At 31.7% G+C, this 15,898-nt stretch overlaps 2 protein-coding genes across 3 annotated transcripts in view; both read right to left on the reverse strand.

Moving 5' to 3' along the window:
• LOC107450173 (cytochrome P450 4C1-like) overlaps nt 1-12,058 on the reverse strand; it is a 31,126-nt gene extending 19,068 nt beyond the window's left edge. Inside the window, exons 1-2 of the mRNA XM_016065917.3 lie at nt 11,804-12,058; nt 2,721-2,833 (exon numbers count right to left, since the gene is read on the reverse strand). Coding sequence (XP_015921403.2) covers nt 2,721-2,833; nt 11,804-12,029 — 339 coding nt within the window. The 5' untranslated portion in view covers nt 12,030-12,058. The remainder of the gene's footprint in view (nt 1-2,720; nt 2,834-11,803) is intronic.
• A 2,389-nt stretch (nt 12,059-14,447) lies between these two features.
• LOC107450174 (cytochrome P450 4C1) overlaps nt 14,448-15,898 on the reverse strand; it is a 64,111-nt gene continuing 62,660 nt past the window's right edge. The window contains exon 11 of one of the 2 annotated variants that reach the window (XM_071178890.1): nt 14,448-15,022. In XM_071178890.1, the coding sequence (XP_071034991.1) occupies nt 14,826-15,022 (197 nt within the window). In that variant the 3' untranslated portion in view covers nt 14,448-14,825. The remainder of the gene's footprint in view (nt 15,023-15,898) is intronic. The other variant, XM_071178891.1, reaches the window with a different exon arrangement.

A 15,898-nucleotide genomic window follows, 5' to 3' on the forward strand; every position in this document is an offset into this window, starting at 1 on the left:
GGTTATTTTGTTTTAATCGGAAATTTATGTAAATATGGGTAAGTGTAAGGATGTGATAGAGCGGTAAAAAGGGGCAATTGCGTTTGGTCGTGCCTATTCAACCTGTTGGACTGTTCAACATGTCTACAAGCAGTAGTGTAATACACGTAGTCACGAAAGACGACGTCAGATTTGTAGTCAGAAAAAGATCCTGCATTAAAGGGGCTGGAGACTTGTTTCACGACTTGTCAATTAAAATCGCTTCCATACCAGACAGGAATTGCTTAAGTTAGTGAATGAAGGTCCATTTCAACCTGTTAATGAGAAAACATTGCGACGGGAGCTGCGTGCAGTGAACATTTGGAGTCGAACACCTCATAAGAGGCCATTGCTCCCCCAGGCACATAAAACTGCTCAACTTCAGTGGGCTAGCAGTCATCGAACGTGGACAATTGCTGACTGGTGCAATGCAATATGGTTCAATCAGAATGGAATAGGCAGCTAATCGTCCTCTTTACTACTGACAACACATGTGCCTGTGGAGGAGTAGGAATAGTGTGGCATTGTGCAATAGAATGTCCGCTTACCACATCCTACCACTTTAAACAACCAAAGCTGTTCTATTTTCCTTACAGCCTGGAAAAGATCTATCTATAAGCATCTAAAGTTGAAACAGAAGGCAACCAACCTGATTAATTTTCTAGAAGAATACGAGGAAATCCTGACGTAATTTTCATGAAGAAATGACAAAATTATGCAATGTTGAGCACCTACCACTACTAACATTGACCAAAGCTCTGAATACTTTTAATCAAATGCCCTAACTAATAGAAAAATCTTTTCTTTTTTTTCAATTCTTGCATTTTTTTTTAAATTTTATATTTCTTTTTCTTTTCTTGTCTTCTTTGTTTCTATTTGCTATTTTTTTCCTCTTTTTTTTCTATCTGCCTTCTCTTCCAACCTTAACCATTAACCGATAAATGCCCTTTTAGGGTCATAGGCAAATGTTGGTGTGCACGTGTGTAATATGGTCCGATGAATCACATTTTTGCCTTTATTCAAATGACGCACGTTGTCGAGTATAACGAAGACCAGATGAAGCATTTCATCCTCAATGTGAGCAAGCTCAGGCTTAAGCCCGAGGTGGGTATGTCATGTTTTGGAGGCTTTTTTCTTATTATGAATTGGACCCCTCACTGAGGTGGTCACTAACATGAACCAACAGGCTTATTTGAACATTTTAGATGATCAGGAGTTGCCTTTCAGTCAACATCTTCATGAAGAATGCGCTGTCGATACCCCTATATTTTAAGATGACAACAGCAATGTTCATCTGGCTGGAAGGATATATGGCTGGTTTAATGAACACTCAGACACTCAATTACATCTCGACTGCCCTGTGAAATGGCCTGACTAGAACCCCATTCAAAATTTTTGGGACATGTTGGAGAAACGGGTAAAACACCGAAAGCAGCATCCTCGCATTTTGGTGGATTTGCGTGATCAAATCCTCAGGGAGTGGCTTACACTGGATTCGACATGCCTGCAAAACCCGGTAGTCTCACTTCCTAACCGAATCCAGGCGGTTATCAAACCCAAATGCGGTGTTTCACGCTATTAAATTATGTTTTTTTTTATGATTTCTCTAAGGGTGACTAAATTTTTGTCCGGTGTGCTTNTTTTATCGTTTTTCAGGATACCAATTTTAATTAAACACAAATTCTAGCTTTACCCTAGAATAATTCTTCTCAGTTTTTGAAATGTTTTTTTATGTTTAATAATTATTAAATTAATATACACAATACCACATGCATATCTATGAATTGTGATAACTAATGCGCTATCCCTGAGTTTAGTATCTGAAAGTGGTCAACATAAACGTTTCCGTTAAAAACGTTTTTACATACTCAAGGTAATGAGAAAACTAATGAATCTTGTTGTCGTGTCCTATATTTACCTATATCTAATCAATTTTAATCAATTATAAGAGAGCACAGAACACCAAGCTATTTTTAGAAACATATATATTTTTCTTATGTCCCACGGTGAACTGATTGTAAATTACGGTAGAACACTGAAGTCAAGCACCACTGTATGTCAGCGCGTGAATAGGAGACCAGTTTGATCAGCTTGCTATGGGACTGAGGGTGAGTGGTTCCGGTTCTCGTTTAACTGTTCCACTTTAAAGTGTTTTACTTCATGCGCAGATCATTGGTTATTAAAACGGAGAAGCGAGCCTCCCTGCAGAGAATCAGAATATTGATGACTAGGCTTCTGATCATCCTGAGGGTTATTTCTTGGCAGTGGTTTTCCTCTTTATTTAACGCAAATGCGGGTTGGTTCCAGGTTGGTTCTGGTCGAAGTCCTCCATGAAAGCTAATTTCTCCCAATACCTAATTCAGGAATTCTCTTATTTTCTGTATAGGGTACAAAATTACAAGGCTACGGAGTTGAACGTTAGTAGTCCGAAACCCCGGCTGTTCAGCGGCTGATTAAATATATTTTTCAAAAATATAAAGTATATCCCATTGTGCGATTCTAGTGTTAAGTAAATAAAGTACTACTACTTGTTTTTTTGGTAAGCAAAGCAAATAAATAGATGAATGAATATTTTAATACTTGAAAAATAAATTTACTAGTAAAACTAATAACAAACTCAAAAATTATTCTAAAATAAATCTTCTGAATTTAATAGTTTCAAATAATATTTTAAACTTTGGAATTGTAAAAAAGTGTTTTACCTCAACAGTATCAGCCCGAAAAACGCTCACAAAAGGTATTAAAAACTGCCAAAAATTACTTATTCCATGCTTAGAGAATAAAACATTATATCCTAGAATGGACGCAAAATCATCTATAAGGAAAAAAATAAATGATGAGTAATGCAAAATATATAAATAAACAGTCGATAGCTTTGCAATCTAACATATTCATAATTTAAAACTGATATACTTTTTCGTAACCTCCTTATAAACAAAATTTAAAATTTGAAATTTATTCGACTAATTTAAAAGTTGTGAGCAATCACTTTTTGAATGTACACAATTATACGCGGTTTATTAAATTAAAAAAGTTTAAATTATCAAAATATCCTTACACGTATTGATCAATTAGTTTTAAACAGTAATGAGCAATGTTGTTGATTAAAGATAAATTAATTCGATAGCTTAAACTATTTTTAATTTTAAATCTCGTCATAAAAGAATTTGAGTCGTAGACTAATAAGTGACACACGAATTACTTTATATTTATCAGCTATTTTTTTTACCTGATAATCTAATCATTACAAAATAGATAAAAATCTCAATGATAAGATATAATTTTATAAAAGTAAATATTTTTGTTTATATTTCCTCATTAATAAATACAGTTCAATTCATTTATCTTTAATCAACAATATTTAAATACGCAATCATTTAAATCAGACAACTATGAGTCAACTGCAATTTCCAATTTGTAATTTAAAATTATTTTTCTGTGATAACAATCGCAAGGCACTCCTAGTATTTTAGTTCATGTATGCGATTTTTTTTTATCAATGCCGTATTTGAATGTTTAATCTGCCATACCCGAATGGCACAATAATTTTGAACTCCTTAAATTCAATTTGAACTGATTAAGTATGTTTGTTTTAATAAATTTAAAGCGTTAGCAACTTTTGCTCACATTTTTGAATGTATAAATTCTGATTATTTATTTATTTTTATTTAACTGTATTTATATAAGTTTAATAGATACGTTCTAAATTAATCTAATGAAGTCAATAAATTCATTTGATATTTATGTTTTAATTTAAACTTTTTTGAGATAACATTAGAAATAGCTTTTACTATAATAATATAAATATTTTGGTATTCTAACAGGTAAATAACCTTTTAATTTTTTGTAATAATAAAATAAAGAGTTAGTGTGTGTCATTCTTATAATTTCAGAATGCTAGCTCAAAATGTTATAATTTCTTATAATTTCAGAACTTTTTGAGCTAGCATTCTGAAATTCGGACTGTGGGTAAAAAAGGCAATTTTTGCTCCCGATCTTAAAGATCATTCAAAAATACCAACTAGATGGCCCCAGAGAGATGTTTGAAAAATAGAATTTTCTCAATTTTTAAGAATTAGCCATTTTATATATGTCTCTAGTTTAACTATATAATAAAACTTTGAATGATTATGTTTTATCAAATGGATATGTTCATGTTTTATCGTTTTTCAGGATAACATCAGTTTTGTTTTCAACATATAGCTCTCATTAACAAAAAGAACGAGTTTACTGCACGTTCTTTAATGATTAATATTTTTTTATTAATTTTTGTTAGATAAATTCATTGGTCAAGATGAATATGGTAGCACAGTTGGCTATGTCACCATTTAGTAGCATTTTTAAAGTTATCTAAAATTACATGCTTATTTTGTTCATAGTTATGCTTTCAAAATGTGTTTATAAAACTAAATAATTTAAAATCAATGGAAAATTTAATTAAAAAAATTCTCAACTTAAAAAAAGAAAAAAATAATGAAGAAAAAGGACTTTCAGAGAAACCATAAAAAATGCCTTGTCCGTATTGACGCCAAGGAGGCTTAAGAAGAGATGTGGTGACTTAAGGGACAGAGCGCTAGCTTCCCAATGAGGTGGACCGGGTTCGAATCCCAATGATGGCTGGTCGATACGATTTTCGCATCTGGCTCACGCCAATCACAGTGACGATTAAAAATATCCTCAGTGGTAGACAGATCATGGGTTAGAATCCCCTTTCCGTCAAACTAATCGTAGTAGGTTTTCGTGGATTTCCTCTCCATATAACAATCCAAAAAGGTCTCTGCGAAGGCAAATTTCTTCCAATACTAGATCCAGGAGTTCCCTTGTCTTCCGGATTTTGTTCAAAATTACAAGGCTATGGAGTTTAACATTTGCTGTCGTAATTGGGTCAGCTGTTCACCGATGGTCATAAAATAAAATAAAATGAAGCTTAAATAATTTTAGTAAAGAATTATAATCGAAATAAAAATATAAACTATGCATTAAAAAGCAAATTTATTTTAGAAAAGATAGTTATTTTCTTAGAGAAACTCTCTATATTACTATTAATGTCTGTGATGCTTAATTAACTCCTTGACCTAGTTTTGGGAGAAATTTGCCTTCGTGGTGGATTTTTTTGATAGAACTAACTCACGTTTTGCGTTACATGGAGTGGAAAACCACGAAAATCTCCCATGGTTGGTCTGACGGCAAGGGAACTCTAATACATGATCCGTCCATCACTCATAATATTTTCTGTCAGCAATGTGGTCGAAGCAAGCCGGATGCGGAATTCGTATCGACCAGCCTTGATGATTAATCAATATTATGGTGATTAATCCAGTTTTAATAGGCACTACAGATTCTAATATAGGTACAAAGTATTATATTAGTTTATATGATACTTATTAAAGCTGAATCAATGCTGTACAGTTTCAATATAGTTACTGTGAAAAGAGATTTTTATCAACACCTGGAAAAGGATACGAACGGTGCGGAAAAAAATGGACCACCATGGATAACTTTTGAACTAATGATCGCATCTTCACTTTCAGGGACTCAATCTTAACAGCTCCTGGAGTTGACCTCAATTTTGCTAGTTAATTAGTGCAGACGATACTTTAAATTACGTAATCAAACACAAAAATTTACTTTCTCTAAATAAACACGCAATTTTTTCTGACAGATTTGTATTTTTGACTCTCAAATATTGAATGGCAGCAATCCGGGAAATATGGTTATATTTGTTCGGTCAAAAGAGCTATGCGAAGCTTGGACCCCTTAATATTAATTTTAATTTTTGAGCATTTCTCCATGAGTCAAGAATTTTATAAGAGAATAGAAAATTTTTTACACTTAATTATAAAATTCGTTAATCCAAAGGTAATTCCATGCAAAAAAAGTAACTTTTAACGAATTTATTATTATTTTATGCAAAAATAGTCGAAAAACTTTTTAATTGTTTAGTAAACAAATGTTTGCAAAATTTTAAAAATTTTAATTTTGCAAATCAAAATACAAATTTGAAGGTAAAGAATGTAATTTTGCATGGTATAGTAAAAAATTTTTTATGCACAATCGGTTCCTGAGAAGTCGAATTTTAAAAATATTATATATTCGTAACTTAAAATGTTGTCTGCATTTATATACACTGAAGAGCCAAAAAAACTGGTAAACTTGCCTAATATCGTGTAGGGCCCCCGCAAGTACGCAGAAGTGCCGCAACACGACGTGGCATGGATTCGATCAATGTGTGAAGTAGTGCTGGAGATAATTGACACCATGAATCCTGCAGGGCTGTCCATAAACCAGTGGGAGTAAGAGGGGGTGGGGATATCTTCGGATATCGTTCTTGCATGATCTTTTTCCGACCGCAGTGATGTCGCAGATTTGATGTTTTACCGGATTTCCGATACTCACGGTATACTCGTGAAATAGTCGTACGTGAAAATCAAAATTTCATTGCTATCTCGGAGATGCTGTGTCCCATCTCCCGTGCGCCGATCATAACACCACGTTCAAACTCACTTAAACCTGGCATTGTAGCAGCAGTAACCGATCTAAGAACTGTGCTAGACACTCGTTGTCTTATATACGCTTTGCGGATCGCGGCGCTGTACTTTGATTGGCTCCATACCCCTTTATTTGCATACTCATGCCTGTACCAGTTTTTTTTGGCTCTTCAGTGTATNCGATTTTCGCACTCGGCTCACACCAATCACAGTGACGATTAAAAATATCCTCAGTGGTAGACAGATCATGGGTCAGAATCCCCTTCCCGTCAAACTAATCGCAGTAGGTTTTCGTGGATTTCCTCTCCATATAAAAATCCAAAAAGGTCTCCGCGAAGGGAAATGTCTCCCAATACTAGATCCAGGAGTTCCCTTGTCTTCCGGATTGGGTTCAAAATTACGAGGCTATGGAGTTGAAAATTTGCAGTCGTGAACTCGGAATTGGGTCAGCAGTTCACCGATGGTCATAAAATAGAATAAAATGAAGCTTAAATAATTTTAGTAAAGAATTATAATCGAAATAAAAATATAAATTATGTATTAAAAAGCAAATTTATTTTAGAAAAGATAGTTATTTTCTTAGGGAAATCTCTATATTACTATTAATATCTGCGATGCTTAATTAACTCCGACATTTTGTTAGAACTAACTCACATTTTGCGTTACATGGAGTGGAAAACCACGAAAATCTCCCATGGTTGGTCTGACGGAAAGGGAACTCTAACCCATGATCCGTCTATCACTGATAACATTTCCTGTCAGCAATGTGGTCGAAGCAAGCCGGATGCGGAATTCGTATAGACCAGCCATGATGATTAATCCATATTATGGTGATTAATCCAGTTTTAATAGGCACTACATATTCTAATATGGGTACAAAGTATTATATTAGTTTATATGATACTTATTAAAGCTGAATCAATGCTGTACAGTTTCAATATAGTTACTGAGCAAAGAGATTTTTACCAACACCTGGAAAAGGATATGAACGGTGCGGAAAAAAATGGACCACCCTGGATAACTTTTGAACTAATGATCGCATCTTCACGTTCTAGGACTCAATCTTAACAGCTCTAGAGGGAGACCTCAAATATGCTAATTAATTAGCACAGACGATATTTTAACTTACGAAATCAAACAGAAAAATGCACTTTCTCTGGATAAACACGCAATTTTTTCTGGCAGATTTGGATTTTTGACCCCCAAATATTGAATAGCAGCAATATGGGAAATATGGTTATATTTTTTTGGTCAGGAGATCTCTTAATATTAATTTTACTTTTTGCGCATCTTACCATAACTCAAGAATTTTTTTTAAAGAATTGAAAAATTTTTACACTCAATTATAAAATTCGTTTATCCAATGGTAATTCCATGCAAAAATTATTTTATGTAAAGATAGTCGAAAAACTTTTAAATTGTTTGGCAAACAAAGTTTTGCATAATTTTAAAAAAATTAATTTTACAAATCAAAATACAAATTTGAGAGTAAAGAATGTAATTTTACATGGTATAGTATATAATTTCGTATGAACAATCGGTTCCTGGGAAATCGAATTTTAAAAATATCATATGTTTCTAATTTCGTAACCTAAAATATTGTCTGCATTTGTATATTAACATATTTGAGGTCACCCCCCCCCCCAGCCGAAACATAAATATTGAGTTTCAGAAAGTGAAGATCCGACCATTAGAGTAAAAATTATTCGAAGTGGTCCTTTTTTATTTTGTTTTATTTTGATTGTTTTTATTTATATATTTTTCACATTGTGTAGGAGAAAATTGCTTGATTGTAATAAATTGTTTTGATAGCATGCATTGGCCACGAGGATCATGCCAAATAATACTGAATGTAGTAAATCTTTATTTTGATGAGATGAACGATAAAAAATATACTTTGCTTAATATCGTAAAACAAACGAGAAAGACAAAATATAATAATCATTTTTAAAAAATTTTATTTTTTATTTTGGCTTAATTAACTGTGTTTGTATACGTCTTTCTGTCAGAATTTAATTTACATAGAATATAATTTATTAAGTCCATGTTGAAAACAATACATTTAAATTTAAAGAATTTCTATTGACGTTTTCTTCTATTTATATTTGTTTCTCTTACGTATTACAACGAAAAAGTTCCTTTTTCTTTTTCATATTGACAATAAGGTATAAAAATATCATGCAGTTGAAAAATCATAAGAATGGTTACAAATTCTGGAAGAAAATTGCTTTTTTTACGTGAACAAGAAAGTGCTGAAACATATTAAACTGTAAGTTAGGAAAAAATGAAAGGTTAACATCGAACAGTTCATATCAAGGAACATACTCTTCTTTATTTTTGTTTTAATAGTACTTAACAAATCATGTAGGTAAAAAAAATAATTTAGAGCTATATTTTAGCTTTAACGATTCTTTTAATTTCCCTCTACTCCGCGAAGTACTTCATTAACAAAGATTAGACAGCTATGCTTTTTTTTTCAATTCATCTTTTGGGTTTTATTCATTTTGCGAGTTTATATTAGTATAAAGATGCTGCCAATCTATATAAACATTAAGAATAGAGTGTACCTTCAAACACTTAAAAAATATCTATAATATCTATAGTTTTGTATTTATAGATTCGTTATGTGTTTACATTGAATTAAATGTTAATACACTGAATTAAATGCTTATAAATCAAAAGTTTTACGAGATATACATGATACATATTTTTAAAATTTTATTTTATAAAGAGTATTAGCGTAAAATACAAGGCTAGAACAAAGCACATAAGTATCCATTGCGCGAAGGAAGCACCGCGAGCTTGAATTGCAAAGCCATCTAAAAGGAACTGAAAAAACAGGCTGCGATAACGCAAGCCTCCTATTGTTTATGTAGATTAAATTAGTGGTTAAAAACTTGGTACAAAGAATTAGAAGCATGACTATAAAAATATAAAAAAACATTCTCCTATTGTATATTTTAATACAAATTTTATTTAGTACATGTATTATCCTACTTTACACTACACGATATTAGTATAATTACACTTCACTTCTAAATGGGTGCACTGTAGTACTAAACTTTGGTAAATACTTTGCCAAGTAAGAGCATGGAATCCACGATTTAGAAAAATAATAGCTAATGATCATTGCTAAGGTCATACATTTTTAGTACGAGCTTTTGAAACTTGGTAAAGACAAAAACATTACAGCAAAACCTGTTTTCTCGATCTTGGAGGGTCAAATATTATATACAAATAAATATGTTAAAAAAAATACCCATTTATAAAATTTGTTTCCGTCTATAAGTTTCCTTCGTCTTAGCGTTTATTTTTATTGAGAAGGTACCGATAAGAAAAATTTAGTTGTTAAATTACAGGAAATATGCCCATTATTAAATTATATTTACCGCCCATTATGGCATGATATAAGCATAACTATAGAAACTCTATGAACAGCTTCAACATATTTTAATAGTCATTATACATTTTACAAGCGCTGAATTCAATGCTGAACTTGCATATTTTTATAAAAAATATATATATTTCAATGGATGATTTATTGACCTTTAATTTTTAATTAAATTTCAATAAACACGTTAAAAGGCTATAAAAACTTAATTTAAGTGAAATTCCATCGAATATTTGTTCTTAGTAACATTTTAAATTCATTACGAAACTTTAAAATAATCCGTGTAGGGATCCCTTGCCTCAGAAAATTTCTAGTTTCGAATCCCGGACAAGGCATGGATGTCCTTTCATTGTCTGTACTATTACTCCTTACTGTGGGCGCAACGCTGGCCCACCTAATATGACTCCCCTGAAAGAGTGGCCAACAAATCTAACCTAATACGCCTTGAATTGCCAGGTGGACATTGGAAAGGAACAACTTTGGAATATCCTTTTTTTAGAGCAGTACAAACGGCAGTTTTGCTCTCGGTGTCGTAAATTCGTAAGTTTCATAATCATCAATAGTCTATTATGGCTTGTTACTTAAAAGTAGTTAAGTTATTTTTCTATCAATTTAATCTTTACAAATGCACCATTCCAAATAATAGTTTTAAAGCAAATATAGGAGATAACTAAAGCATTCTCATATGCACTGTGGTTGCATTTTTTCACCATATCCTCTGTAACTACAATACATCACTATATTGTAGCTACAGTACATCACCATATCCACTGTAGATACAGTGCATCACCATATACACTGTAGCTACAGAACATCACCATATCCAATGTAGCTACAGTACATCACCATATACACTGTAGCTACAGAACATCACCATATCCAATGTAGCTACAGTACATCGCCCTATTCACAGTACTGTAGTTATAATGTATATGGTGAAGTACTGCATCTACAGTGGATAGGGTGATGTACTGTAGCTACAATGAATGTAGTGAAGACTGAATTAGAATCTGTTTCATTCATATGAATATATTCTGAAGTCTTAGTCTTCATTGCACTTTAAACCCACATTTAAAACCCACAAAAAAATTAGGATTGCTGATACCATGGCTACCTATGAATTTTTTACATACTTGGTATAAGACGAACTGTCGTTACAATGCTCCTTCTTCAATCATATATAAGTTTATTAATTGGTATGAAAAATAATTTCCAAAATAAGCTCTTAAAATTTGCATTCGTTAATCTATTGATTTAAATTTTTTGAGAATATACTATATTTCCCATTTTAATTTAATTGTGAACTAATTATTAATGCTCTTTTAAAACTAGAAGAAGCCCATTTTCCGTGAAAAATATAAAAAATTCTATTAACATAATTTCCTTTTTACTTGCTTTAAAAGCGTAATTAAAGAAAGTATTTTTCATAAAATATCATTTTTCTAACAGAGAGTTTTCTCCACGACATTTTATACCTTTTTAAATATACCATATTTTTGTTTCAATTACAGTTTCCTTTTTTTTAATTCGCGTGCCACCAATTTTAACATAAAGATGTTTCAAAAGTTTTAAGTATTACCTCTAAAACATGCATAATTTTCTACTATGCAAGAGTCTTAAGTATTGTAATACATTGAGATAAATAATTATAGTCCAATATTAGCTTGTCAGCACGAAACAACATATTTTTTGGCACTCATTTGTAAAATTAATTTTTACTTTTAATTCCTGAACAATGTAATATTTAATTTAAACACAATTCCTGTTCAAATTAAGATTTGTTAATTTTTTCAAAAATATGGATACTTTATAATTATAAAAAATGAAAAAGTTACCCTGTTTTTACGGAAAGCGTAAATAACTATATTCAAGCAGTACAAATTAAAGAAATAAACATTGAACTTACAAACATGAACTGGAGCAATTAATTTTTGAAACCTTTGTGGCTTTATAAGTATTGCATGACCAGCAGGATAAAAAAGGCCAAGACCTAGACTTGGAAGTTTGTTAATACCATTTACAAGTTTCCTGGGAAGGTATAAAGTTGCGTAGAATATATATGCTAATAAAGCTAATACAATAATACATTTAATTATTGCATACAAAACACTTGTACTGACAATCGCCAACATTTTCCCGATTTTAAGAAATCTAATATGAATTTATGTTTAACGCCATAATATATACATATTTTTTTTTTCATTTTTATATCTTCAGAGAGTTACAAAAAAATAATCTAATCAATCGTATCTTATCTATAATTTAATTCCGATAGCAAAATAAGATAATTTGTTTCCCAATTTTTCAAAACTTTCCAGTAAACTCTATAACTGAAATTATTTTAGCAAAGAAAAATTGCCTAGCGTTTAGGGTGTTAACCTTTCAAAACGTGCTATTGATTGTTATTTAATTTATTATCTTTAAAAAATAGTCTTACCTAGTTAACTTCTTTTTCCGCCATAGTTGTTGTGTTTCGTAGAAAAAGATATAATTCGACAATGTATAGATAAATATTTAATAAGAAGTCAACAAATTTCAAAACAAATAAAACCATTAAAATATCTTTTATTTTTATTTTTGAATACGTAACTAACGCATACACAATTTTGAAACCCCTTAGATTTATAATTGAATACACTTCTTCACCACACGCAATCCTTAAAAAAATTTGAAGAAAAGTATGATGATTGTCAAAAAAAATTAAAGTTTCAAATGAGCATATGTTTTTTTCTTCCTTTTTTGTAGTCAAGATATGTTGAAAACTGTTTTGTTGAATATTAAACATATCTTAAAGTTAACAATTATGTATAGATGAAATTTTTTACTTATTAAAAAAAGCAGTTAATTTGAAGAAGGAAATGAATTCATAATTTCACTTACAAATATTTGGAAATTTGCGAGTAACTTCATACATGGGTCAGCCAGTCAAGTCAATACCTTCTAGAAGAGAGAAGGCCTCTGCGTGAAATTTGATCATTTAGTAGTCCAAACGTAAGGACATCTTTCTTAGCTTCTCTCCTGTTGCGCAGCTTAGATGCCCGAACGTAGAAGCATGTTTCTTAATTTCCTCCACTGTGCAGTTTATGTTCGTTTCAACTAAATTGATCTGTGCTGAGGTCTCTATTCTAGTAGGTGTTGATCAGGTTCGACTCACAAGCGTGGCGTCACTGGCAGGTATCCAATTAAATTTAATTCAAAATTTTATTCAGTAAGATACTAAACCAAAGTCTTAAAACTGTACTAATAACTTGCCTTGCACAACCATTTGATTAGTTGCATGTACCGAATTGTGACTGAACTCATGATAATGGGATATTCTCAATTCGAAACAATCACTATTGATAGACAACCACTTCACCTATGTCCCCAGCGCCATCTGTTTGTTTCTAAACAAGATGACGTGTTTACATTCTCTGGATATTGCCAGCTTATGCTGCACACAAACAACTTCTGCTTGCTGCCTCGTTACCTAGCGCGGGATATGTGGCAAGTTTTTTGACCTCAAGCAAATAGCAGTTACTAGCTTTCTGCATTCAAATCGCCCCGTGCAAAAAAATCTTCGGAGATCTTCCCCAGTCACTTGACTATTAGAATGTAGAAGGCTAGTAACCACAATTTGTTTGTGGTCAAAAACACGCGCAAAATTTTGTGTGCTAGATCGCGTGGCAGTAACAAAAATTTTCTTGCACGCAGCCCAAAGTAAAGCTAAGTTTCTCCACACAAGTTAGAATATTAGTTAACATGAAATTATTTAAATTCAACGCCATATCACATTTACAAGCATTTTTTTTTGTCTAATAATTTATAAACCTTTGTTTAGTTTACGTACTTTACTACAACCGTGGTTATTTTTGTTTTGTGTATCGTTGTATAATTTTTGTTTTGCGTATCTTTGTATTTTGTACTGTTGGCTTCAACTTTGTTTATGCTCGACGTGACTTTGTGCTTATTTTTGAGTTAAATAAGGAATAAATCAAACTTTCTTTTCCAATGAATATAAATGTCATGTAAGAAAATTCATATTTGGCAGGCTAGGCTTACTCGAAATAAACTACAAAGTACAGTTTCTAACATAAACAAAAGTCATGTTTCAACAGCCAATCAGGATCCATACCCACAATGAGGTCGCTTGCAAGTATCCTATATCGTCATATTTGTGAGCAATTGTTTTGATATATAAATTGACAACAGCAGTTAAAAATCTACATTTTTTTTTCTCAATAGAAAACTGCAGGAGGAGATTCCATCATAAACTAACCTTTAATTACCTGAGTTATAAGTGTAAAAAAATATAAATTATAGAAACTTTCAAGCCAGATACTGAACTATATCAAGTCACTGTTATCATTTAATAAGTTAATTGAGTATTGTGGTTGCAAACGGCAGCCATTCGATAACACTATATTACTATGCAATGAAACGTACTCTAATTTGTCGCTACTAGTAACTGGTTGATTATTGGTGAAATTTTAGTAGGCAAGTAAGTAAAGTGACACCACCTTTTAAATTTCTATAGAAGAATTACAATATGAAGCGTGACAGAAAAATAATTTTGAATTCATTTATTGATTTTTTAATTCATAAAAGATTTTTTTGTAATTTGAAGAACTTCTTATTTGTCTACATTCCAGAGCTTCATGGCATATCAGACGTGATTCACAAAAATTGTATAAAGCCAACTGCTTTCTGCAGACCAACTCATTTTACATCTGAATTAATTACATTTTACAGCCGAACATCTGAAAATTCAAATATATAAGAGTCAAAATCAAATCCAGTTTTACTTGTATAATATGAATTAATGCTTACATATTCTCTTGATTTTTGAATGTACGATTTTGAATCTCGAAGTACTTGATTTTTTTTTTCATTTGAAAAGCCAAGTGAGATAGTTAAAGGCGGCGGCTTGTAAATAATAAATTTATTGTTCATGGGTAATAATAATTAGCCTTGAAATCAAAATTATCCGTCCTCCTTCGAATTTGTATCCGTACTTGTCCTTCTGGTTTCATAGTTATTTCATTTACTAAATTGATTCTGTCTCTTGGATCCAAAGACTTTACTTTGAAATTTCTAAGGATTGATGAAACAACAGTCTTTACTTCCATAAGTGCAAATCTTTGTCCTATGAAAAAAATATATACTTATTAGCTTGAATTTTTCTTATAAAAAGTTCTCTTTGTTGAAAGGCTACTGAGTATCCCAAAAAGGACTAACGTATTTTTAAAATAAAAAAAAGAGGTGAACACTGTAAAAATGAACGACTTACGGCAGTATCTTTAGGAAACTATAAATTGTATTCTCTCATTTATTTAAAGTTCCCGCCAAGAGGTAACGCTGCAGGCATTCGGGAGATGCTGAGCAATCGAATCCATGACATGCCCAATCGGTTTCTCGCTACGCAATCTCTTTGTGATCACTTCCAAAGAATTTTGATGCTGACACGGTAGAACAGCGGATGTTTGGTATTTTGCAATGGTCTCTGCTTCATTTTCATACCGGTTGTATCTACTTCTTTTTTTCAACGCCACCTTTTGACAAGATATTTAACTAAATATGCAATTTAATAGCATGAAACTCGCTGGTTTCCCAAGCACAATGTCACAAACCATACATTTTAATCGAGCACTTTTCTTCTTTTATTGGAATCCATCAGCCATTTTTGGGACACCCGGAATAATTTCTCAATTTAAATTATCTGCGTTTAATGTGTTTAATTTAAAATATGTTGAACTTCGAGGCAATACTTCTATATAGTCATCATTAATTTTATAGTCACCGTCAATTTTTTTAAATATGCATTACTAGCCAGATACCAATTTTTCTTACAAGTATAAAAGAAAGTAAATGATCGATAAATCGATATTTTTCATCATTACGAAAACAGGCACAAATCTGAAGGATATGCACATTTAATACATTATAATGTTTACAAAAACACATTTAATGAAGCTTAAATAAAAAATTTATTTATTTACTATAATTTGTTGTTCTTCCTGGT

Source organism: Parasteatoda tepidariorum, chromosome 3, assembly GCF_043381705.1.
Source record: "Parasteatoda tepidariorum isolate YZ-2023 chromosome 3, CAS_Ptep_4.0, whole genome shotgun sequence".
NCBI lineage: Eukaryota > Metazoa > Arthropoda > Arachnida > Araneae > Theridiidae > Parasteatoda > Parasteatoda tepidariorum.